A 10,127-nucleotide genomic window follows, 5' to 3' on the forward strand; every position below is an offset into this window, starting at 1 on the left:
GGCAGAGGCAGAGGCAGAGGCAGAGGCAGAGGCAGAGGCAGAGGCAGAGGCAGAGGCAGAGGCAGAGGCAGAGGCAGAGGCAGAGGCAGAAGGATTGAGGATTTAAAGCCTACATAGCAAAACTCTGTATCAAAACACTCTATTAGAATGCTTGCCCACAAGTAGAAGACCTTGGTGTTGGTTCCCCAAACCCATTCCTGGTATGCATGCAATTTGTTAATTTGTGTGATATCTCTTTGTCATTTACATTTTTTTTCTCCCCATTAACAAGATTGGACATCTGATCATATTGACCATATGAATTTGTGTTCTGAGACAGCCTGCTGGACTCAGTTAACTGCATTTCCCTGGAGTATTGAGGTTGTGGTCCAACTGGGGCGCCTGGGAATAGACTGAGCATCTAACAGGAAGGGAGATGCGTCTCTGAAGTCTAGAGTAGACTGATGCAGGAGCTGCAATGGCAGAGACAGGCTGGGAACTGCCTGACCTGGGGTTTCCAGTCCATTCTGCATGGCTTATTGACTGAGTCTTCGCAAGCTTTGTTCGGATTGTAGGATGTCACAATATCCTTGCTTTTGATGGCTGCACCATATTCTGTTGCGTGTGTATGCCACATTTTGTTTGTCTATTCATTCACCAGCAGATAGTCCATTGCCTTTCTATATCAGAGCACCGTTGACTTGGAAGCCTTCTAACCAATAATTTTTTTTTTTTTTTACAGTAATGGAGGTTGGGAAATCTCTGCTCAGTGAGCCAGCAGATTCTGTATCTGGTAAGGGCCTGCTTTCTGTCCATAGCTGGCCGTCTGTCTGCTGTGTGTCCTCACAAGAGGAAAGGAAAGGAACCTACTGTGGACTTCTCTTAAGATTTACTTATTTATTTTATGTATATGAGCGTTCTATCTTCATGTACACCTGCATTTCAGAAGAGGGCATCAGATCACAGGATAGATGACTGTGAGCCACCATGTGGTTGCTGGGAATTGAACTCAGGACCTCTGGAAGAGCAGCCAGTGAGCCGAGCCATCTTTCCAGCCCTGAACTTCTTTTATAAGGATGCTGATTGCCCAATTATGAGTGCTCCACCTTTGCAACCTAATCACCTCTTGAAGTTCCCAACTTCCTAAAATCATTACCTGGGGGACTAGCATTTCACTGTGTAAATTTTGGTGGGGCAGCACAGATATTCATTGTTTAGTCGCTTACTTTTACCTTTGATGATTCGACTAAAAAAGTGGTTTTTGAGTCCTTATTTTTGTTATTTTTGGGCACACATCCAGAAGTAGAGTTGCTGGTTGCTTGGTATATCTACATTGAATGTCTTGGGATAGTGATGCCCTAATCTCTGCACCCCTTCCTTTCCTTCCTCCTTCTGTCCTTTCTCTCTGTGCTGGGGATTGAACCTGGGCTTTGCACTTGCTAAGAATATACTCCACCACTGAGCTACACCCTGCCCCCACCCGCTTTCTTTAATTAGGGTTGTGCAGTCAGAACTTGGGGTGACCTCATTTGAAAGAGCAATGGTTTTTGCATGACTTGTTTCTTAGAGACAGAATCTTAACTAAGTAGCCCACGTTGGACTCCTCAACTCTTGAATCTCTTGCCTTTGCATCTTAAGTGTGGGAATTATGGCCCTCTCTTTGAGTCACTTTCTATGGCAACATTTGTCACATGTGTCACTTCTGACTTACATCTGTTAGGCAGCTCTGTTTTCTCAAGATGAAGGTACTGTCCAGGACACTAAAGGACACTGAGGTGATTGTCTGTCCCAAACACCTCTGCATGTTAGATCATACTATCTTCACAATCCCTGAAAACTATTGTCCCTATTTTGCATACAAGACAACTGTGCCACAAAAATATCTGAAGCCTGAACTGAGGTAGGGACAGACAAAAGCATTGACCTCTGGACTCACTTTCTCAGGGAGGGAACTGTGCACCCCCTGGGGGAGATGCTCCAGTTCTTGGGGTGATGTTATGACCGAGCTGTGCTGAGCTCACAGGCTTACAGGCGTCTGGAATCCCCTGGCCCCCTGTTCTTGCCGCTCTAAGACAGAATTCCATCATTTATTTTGTTTATCCCGTTGACCCAGGTGAAACCTTGTCTGCAAGGCTGCCGTGCCACATCTGGATCCAGCTGGATATCCCTGGTCCTCCTCCTGGTAATTACCCAGGCAGGACTTCACTGAAATATGAAGGAGAGGATTACAGGTTTGGCTCTAGGACTTTGCAAAAATACATGGCCGTAGTACATTAATACTAGTCAGAGGCTGAAAGAGCCTTTGTGAGAAGTTAGATGAATTTTGGCAAAATCGGGTTGCCCTTAGAAGCATTTTGTATGCTAGGAAGGAGTCGTTCTGAAATTATAATTTTCTTTCCTTTTCATTGCTTCTCAGCCTTTTGGTTGAGATCAAATGCAAAAGTTACACACACACACACACCCCACACACACCTTATTCAGTTTATTCAGATCTTTAAAACTTGGGGCTGAGACTGTCTTGGAAATGTGTACCCCAGTCAGCAGAGTACCCCTCGCACATGGGCCTGCGTTTCCCATTACGTCCCCACACTCTCTCGGCCTCAAAGTTAGTCCCAGCTACATGCCTCTCTTGTGTTTTTCTTGAACTGCATGAACTCTGGCATTTCACTTCACGGATGTATATCCAGGGGGAAGGGGCCCCTCCCTTTCATCTTCCTTGGGACCTCATCATGTTTAACTGAAGGAAGATTAGGGAGTTCTCATTCAACGCTGAACAAACACAGCACTCAGCTTCGAAGATGGTGGGCCCTTAATCTCTTTACAACGTTGACTCATTATGAACTCATTCCACATAAGCAGACGTTACAAAGCATCCCTCCGAATGGAATTCCCATCTGCCGGCAGAAGCTGCATGCTTATGTTCCAGAGCTCGCTCTGAATTGGCCCCGCCAAAGAAGCTCTTTAGCACAAAGTGTTTTTGCTGTAGAGGGTTTAAAACTTTGAAATTGGGCTGTTTTCTTGTATGAACGGCAGTTTGTATCTTCTGCTGCTTCTCTTCTCTCTAGACTGAAAGGGAAGTTTCTAGAAGTGACTTTTTTTTTTCTTTTTAACTTTAGTGAAATCACTTGTTCCTCAGTCAAATGAGACAGCTCCAGTCTTAGGGCAAATGACCTTAGAGCCACTGTGGGACTTGGGAGGGATACAGGGTTGTGACATGGCCAGCACCTGGAAAACCAGGCAGACCAGCCCCTTTCTGCCCCACAATGGGTTTCAGAACTTTGCCCACCTCTTACATAGCTCTTTAACCAACACGAACATATTTTATTTTCTAACCTTAAAATAAAAAAGTGAAAGATAAAACCAAATCAAGCGTTAGTTTGTCAGGATCCCCACTTCCTTCTCCCTCCTGCGCTGAGATTCATTTTCCTAATGAAGGCTCCAGCCTTAATGGTGGCGCTTGTTTCAGTCAGTTAGGACAGAGTGTTATTTAATTCACAGTGAACAATCTGACTGGATGGGGATTAGTTCTCCCCTTTAGTTATCATGTATAGGTCACCAGGCCACTAGCAACCTCAGTCGAGGAACCATTATCTTTTGACAAGGTGAAGCTTTTTTCTAAGGCAGAGAAAGAAGAGGTCGTCTATCCAGAACGCCTCCTTGCGAATCATTTCATTCCAGCAGAGCCCTGCTACCATGTACTCCAAAGGAGGATGGATGCAAGTGACTCCAGAGACATATGGTGAGGACAAGGAAGAGACTCTCCTGTCGGCCATTCCCTAGTTGGCAAGTGTTCTCCCAGTGAGGAATCATGGAGAATATGGTAGCATGAGTTCCTGTTGCTGGCTGCTCTAGAATGTTAATACCCTGTATTCATCATGATGTGTAAAGACATCCTTTCTGATTGACCCATGTCAGTACTATACTAATTGTGAAAATCTTCAAATAACATTCCGTGTCAGGAGCAATAAAACTTTTTTGTGAATTGACATTTCTTTCCTCTAAGAATGTATCAGCTCTAAAAACAAACAAACAAACCAAACCAAACCAAAACAAAAATCCTGTCTTGAAATTAGATGGACGCCCGTGGACCTGCATCTAGATCTAAGCAAGACAATGTCATGGTGTTAGGACGAGATTGTCTGGATGTGAATTCTGTATGACTTGGTGGTTGGAAGGCAAAGTATACCTAAAGCCCTCCTTTGGGTAGTAGACTGCTCTTAATTAAATGTTGATAACACCAGTGAGCTCCACATAGGGATCCACTGGCACAGCCAGGGGCAGAAAACAGGACATGTACCTCTGTTCCATGAGTGATGTAAGTATCCCTGTTACTGCTGAACTCTCTTTCTACCCAGTGAGTTTGAAATTCCCCTGTCTTGCAGCTGTGGCTTGGGAAGGCAGATGCGTTCTCACACCTGATGTGTTCCTCCCACTTAATGAGTCTGTGTCCTGTGTAAAGCTCTGTGTGGTGAGACGGAGGAGAACCTGTTCTTAGGTCCATATTTGGAATGATACTATCCAGCTTTAAACCGTTGACTGCACTACTAAAGCTACCTCCACTGAGAGCCTTCTGGACACACAGTGCTCTCACTTCTGTTTAGAGGCGGCACTATTTCTCCCAAGTGAGCTGTAAATCTTTTTGAGGCCTGGTCCAGGATTCAAATCCAAGTCTGCTGTTCCATAGTACCCTGGAGTGCAGGCAGGTCTTATAGGTGGTTCCTCATTCCTCAAGGAATGTCCAGTCAGCAGTGAAGATGAGCCATAGCTCACGGCTACCAAGGGTAACATATAATAGCAGTGTTCAAATTCAGCTCAGGCTCTGTAGGAAGAGATTCAAGAAACTCAAATGCCCATCCACCCTTATAAACTATACTCCCCCAGTTGTACAAATATAAACTTTGCACAAACTCATTGGGCTAGTACCATTGTGATGCATTTCATTATGTATCCTACACATTCAAATCCTTATTTTATGTGGCTATGCACCCCGAGAAAAGATAATTTTAAAGCCCTTAAGTCTATACAAAATCTTTGCCATCCATTGCTTTATGGTGGATGCTTAGGAAGGTCACAGCTGGTGCCATTAGCGAGCACACTGTTGTGGGGACTTTGTACATACACCTTCCTCTCCCCTTCTGATTACTTCCTGGGAGTTCATTACTCAGGAGTGGAATTTACAGAGTCAAAGGGTATGGAGTATAGGTCTTTCGTTGTCTATTTTTCTCTAGAAAGGTTGAAGTAACCAGCTCACATCCGAGACTGAAGAACTGCTTGAAGCCTAGGTGTCAAGGACAAAGTGGTGATCAGGAGTTTTACTGGTGAATAGGAGGGGTGGCCTTTCGAAAGGGTGACTGCCACATGCAGCCTCCCTGGGGAAGGGTTCAGGTGACATGGGTGTAAGAAGCACACCGATTCAGCCGGAGCTGTCATTTCTTAACAGTTTGTTGTGACTGAGTACACTTGGACTGCTAGGAACTTTGGCAGGACCCTGGAGGAAATTAAAGTATCAAAACCACGGAACACCTCAGCAGTGAGGGTGACAGTCACCTTTGCCATGCAAACAGGCTAAACTTCTAGGTACATGGAATCATTGCATCATTTCTTGCTCTTTAGTCTTAAGGTGTAGTTTTACTGTGGTTGAGCTGTTGGTGACTTTACAACCTCCTCTTAAGAGTGTGTGTGTGTGTGTGTGTTCTTGCAGGCATACTGACATGTTTGGTGTTGGCACAGAGTCACACTGTGACGTACCTATCTTTCCTTTATGAAGTGTTGCTTTAAGAGATCTGTTATTGTTTTGTTTTGAGGCAGGGTTTCTCTGTATAGCCCTTTCCTGGAACTCACTCTGTAGACCAGGCTGGCCTCGAACTCAGAAATCCACCTGCCTCTGCCTCTGCCTCCCAAGTGCTGGGATTAAAGGTGTGTGCCATCACAGCTCTGCAGTATACGAGACCTTAAGAGAGGCTGCGGATGTGCCTCAGTTGGTAGAATACTTGCCTAGTACTCGTGAAGTACCGCATCACATCGGGGTGGCAGATCTGTAGTTCCTCAGTGTAAATCCTGGCTCTATCATTTATTGGTTGTGTGGCCTTGGAAAAGCTACTCAACACTTTTGACCGTCAATTTCTTCTTCTATAAAATAGGACTAATTGCACTGTGGGCCTAAAGTTACGGGATATATTGCAGATTCACTGAGTAACACACATGAAGATGTAAAAGGCAGCCGGCTGTTAAAACACTATTCATAAGTGTTAGCTTTATTACTGGACCCATGGGCTCATGTTGGCAGCACACTCATAAAGGGCTTATGGTTGTAAAGGGCTTGTGGTCAACTGGAATGCTGTAGCATTCTGCTCACTAGGACCAGAGAAACCGAACCTGCCTCCCTCCCAACTTACTCAGAATAGAGGACAAACATTCATGTGTACAAGTGAGATAATTTTATTTACACTTAAGTTGCAAAGAGTCTCATGATATTTGTCCATTCAAAATACCACAACAATGGTTGCAGGCACCAATAAGAATTACTCTATTAACTATACGCCCTATCTTTGTAATGCAGCCTTTCCTCTTGATTACAAATAGGATATATGATATTAAGATACAAGACATTTCAAATTCATTTCACTAACTGCCCAAACTTGAGTCATAGAATGCAGAGCACATTAAAAAGAAGATTTATAAATGGAACCAGCCACCTTAGAAATACTCTGAAAATACGCTTAAAGTTTAGAAAATATATTTTTTTTAATACTTCAAAAGATAACGTGATAAAAATGTTGCCTGTTGTCTGACTTTCCGGGATTCAGCCCCTCTAGGAACTTATGTGCCTTGGTGAAGTCGCCTGAGATGGTCTTGAACTTGAAATCATGCATCAGTGTATGAAGCAGTTCTTCATTGCTGGCTGACTGAAGACTTTGCTTTCATTATGCATTCGGCCTCACAATCTTCATTGATAAATAGTTCTGAAAGGGAAACAGAAACGGTGTCAGTCCATGGATATGACTTTTCAGATGGCCATGGTGCCGTTTAGCTTGGCTGGGCAGTCCTGTGAGCCACTGGACAGTCAAAGCCGCTCCTGGCCTCCACCTGAGCGCCCACAGAGCTCCGGGTGTCTCTGAACACTGATAAACATCCTCGGGTGACATCATGTTCTCAAATGAGAGACAGTGCTTCACATGGGTGGGATCTGAGTCATGAAGAAACAACTATATGGGTCCTTTTAAAAAAATAATAGTCAATAAAATTAGAAAACACTGTGCATATAGTCAATGTCAATTATGAAAATGTCACACAGGAGAAAATAGAAGGCACATGTATAGATAGCTGTATGGCCATGCCTCCAAACTCAGAATGTATAGGGTCAATAGGGTAGTGGAAATGAGCTCCAGGGGGTGGGGGAAAGTCTTTGGAATGCATGCTGCTGCTGCATCCAGGGTCACGAACTTCGCGCTGCTCAGGGTTTCCCCTGTCTGGCCCATCATTTTCTCCAGTGACTAAACTTCATGTAGGCGCTTCCTCAGTGAAAATGTCCTTAGCAATGGGCTACTATAGCCAACTGTTCCTAGCTCTCTAAGACCGTCCTGTCCACACTGTCCGTATGTATGTCTGCTGCCTTCCCTTGGGCTGTTTCTTTTCATCTCTGTATTTAATTAGATGTTCCATGAGTTCCCTGAATGGGGGAATAAAAGCACAGCACTGGGGCTGGAGAGATGGCTCAGTGGTTAAGAGCACTGACTGCTCTTCTAGAGGTCCTGAGTTCATATCCCAGCAACCACATGGTGGCTCATGACCATCTGTAATGGGATCCAATGTCCTAGTCTGTTATGTCTGAAGACAGCTACAGTGTACTCACAGACATTAATAAATTAAATCTTAAAAAAAAAGTACAGAGTCTATACACACAGCTAAATTTTCAATTTGGATTCTTGTTTGCAACTAAGGTATATGGGGAGAAATGTGTGTGTGTGTGTGTGTGTGTGTGTGTGTTGTGAGATATAGGACACAAAGAATAAGGTTCTGAAATCAAAATGTGGTCAAAAGTGCCCAGGGAGGCAAAAGCCGTAACTCTTTGGGGTGGAGTGTGAGGTTTGCTGAGGCTGTGGGGATCCCCAGTGTCTAGATCAGAAGTCTGAGTACAGGGTAGTTTGGGACAAGAAGGGTGAAAGCAGAAGTCTGGGGGACGGCTTTGTGGGTAAAGTGCTCATTGTATAAGCACAAAGACCTGGGTTCAGATCCCCAGTGCCACATAACACCAGGGCATGGGGGCTCCAGTGCAGAGCCAGCAGAGCCATCTTAGCAGACACGGGAAGTTCCAGGTTAGTGGGAGGCCCCATCACAAAAATAAGGTGGAGACTGACAGAGGAAGACACGTGTCATTGACCTCTGGCCTCCATACATATATGCATGGGTGAGTACAGTTACATCTAAAGATGTACACATATGTATCCCTCCCATACACACACACACACACACACACACACACACACACATTCAATCGCCTGGAAATATTGCCCAGATCTAGACAAACACTGATAGAGCCTTGGGGACTTTCTCTTAGAATTCTCAAAGCCAGTGGCTTTTTGTTTGTTTGATTTTGTTTTGTTTTGTTTTTTAACAAGGTAATAGCTATTAGTAACTTGTTAAAACCCAAGGATGTAACTTCCACCGCCGGACACTGTGTTAAACTCTTCCAAAGCAGAAGGGTCATGACAGGGTCGCTGCCTAGCGGATGTAGAGCCACGGGGCTGCGGAAGCCAAGGCGCAGGCTTCGTACCGGAAGTGAGTACAGGAGCACAGCCACGAACAGCAACAGGATGAGCAGCAGAAGCAGGCCGATGATCACCCACTTGAACCGGCGCCACACGATGAAGCGCATGGTCTTGCAAGGGTTCGTGAACCAGAGGAAGGAGGTTTCCGGTCGGCTGCAATGCAAGGAATAGTTTCTCTCCTTAACTTATGAAGGACTATCTACCAGCCGGTAGCGGTTCAGGGATAGAGAATTGATCAATTTGGGAAAAGATACAATTTAACAATTTCAGCCTCCCCTTTTTAATGTGCCCAACACCTTCCCAGTCTCTGCCGTGTTAGCATCTTTTGTTAGCATCCTCAGTTGGCTGGGGATAGCTTAGGTCCCCACACCAGTTTCTAAGATGCCAAGGACGCCAAACCCTGGTTTAATGGGGAAGGAGAGTAGTTAAAACAGACCACAACCCCCTACCCTCCCATCCCCCACAGCCCACCATGAAGAACAAAATTAGAGGGCCAATAATCCAGCCCCATTAAACCAATCGGAAGGGGGCTTTCGGACTGCAGGTGTTTGGGGAGCAGACAACGTGGAGAAAGAACAAAGAAGGCCTCTCACTTTGGTAGGTCAAGCTTGGGGTTCATGTTGGGTTCACTCCGCCCCTTCCCGGCTGGCCTCTCGTCGGCCTCCCTCTCGTTGAGCACCTCCAGTGTCATCTCCACTTTCCCCTTCAGTAAAGCAGAACAGGTTAAACACATGACATCACGTTTCACAAATATTTTTACTTCGACCCAAGGAATATTCCCCAAGCCACGATTTTTATTCTTGTAAAACAATCCTTAGATTGCCTCCAATTTTCCTCCCGAGGTTTCTTCGCATTTCCCCTCCCATGTGTTTCTAAACCGACTCCATGTGGAATGCTGGGAGGACAAATTGCTTCCCCTCCTTCGGCTCCCCTTCTTCAGCATCCCCGTGGCCTCATGCTCCCACATCAATCTCCCTGCCTTCCTTCTCACTTCCTTTGTAACTTGACGGCTAAGAATAACATCGGACATTTCTGTAGGCTCTGAGAGATGGGGCCATGTTTCTTTTTTGCTTATCCCATAGCCCTACAGTGTGCAGCCGAGCTTGTGCTTAGTAGGAACTCAAGGTGTCTTAGCTGCATCAGTGAGCAAACGGAGGCTGCTCCGCTGCTGACGGGTCCCTGCAAGGTGCATCCTCACAGGGAGGTGCTCTGTGTGGATAACCTGTGGAATGAATGCTTATGCCACTTCAGAGAGTTGCTGCTATCTCTGCAGAAGAGGACATTGAGGTCAAAAAAGGTCTAATGCACTGGGCAGTGGTGGCACATGCCTTTAATCCCAGCACTTGGGAGGCAGAGGCAGGCAGATTTCTGAGTTCGAGG

General features: G+C 45.4%; 1 protein-coding gene across 4 annotated transcripts in view; it reads right to left on the reverse strand.

The window, feature by feature from the left end:
• Window positions 1-6,401: 6,401 nt before the first annotated feature.
• The window catches only part of Myof (myoferlin), a 147,459-nt gene continuing 143,733 nt past the window's right edge, over window positions 6,402-10,127 (reverse strand). For all 4 annotated transcript variants that reach the window (XM_021211174.1, XM_021211167.1, XM_029535054.1 and 1 more), the window contains 3 exons: window positions 9,341-9,450; window positions 8,753-8,900; window positions 6,402-6,941 (listed from right to left, as the gene is read on the reverse strand). In XM_021211174.1, the coding sequence (XP_021066833.1) occupies window positions 6,903-6,941; window positions 8,753-8,900; window positions 9,341-9,450 (297 nt within the window). In that variant the 3' untranslated portion in view covers window positions 6,402-6,902. The remainder of the gene's footprint in view (window positions 6,942-8,752; window positions 8,901-9,340; window positions 9,451-10,127) is intronic.

Source organism: Mus pahari, chromosome 1 (genome assembly GCF_900095145.1).
Source record: "Mus pahari chromosome 1, PAHARI_EIJ_v1.1, whole genome shotgun sequence".
In the NCBI taxonomy this organism is placed as follows: domain Eukaryota; kingdom Metazoa; phylum Chordata; class Mammalia; order Rodentia; family Muridae; genus Mus; species Mus pahari.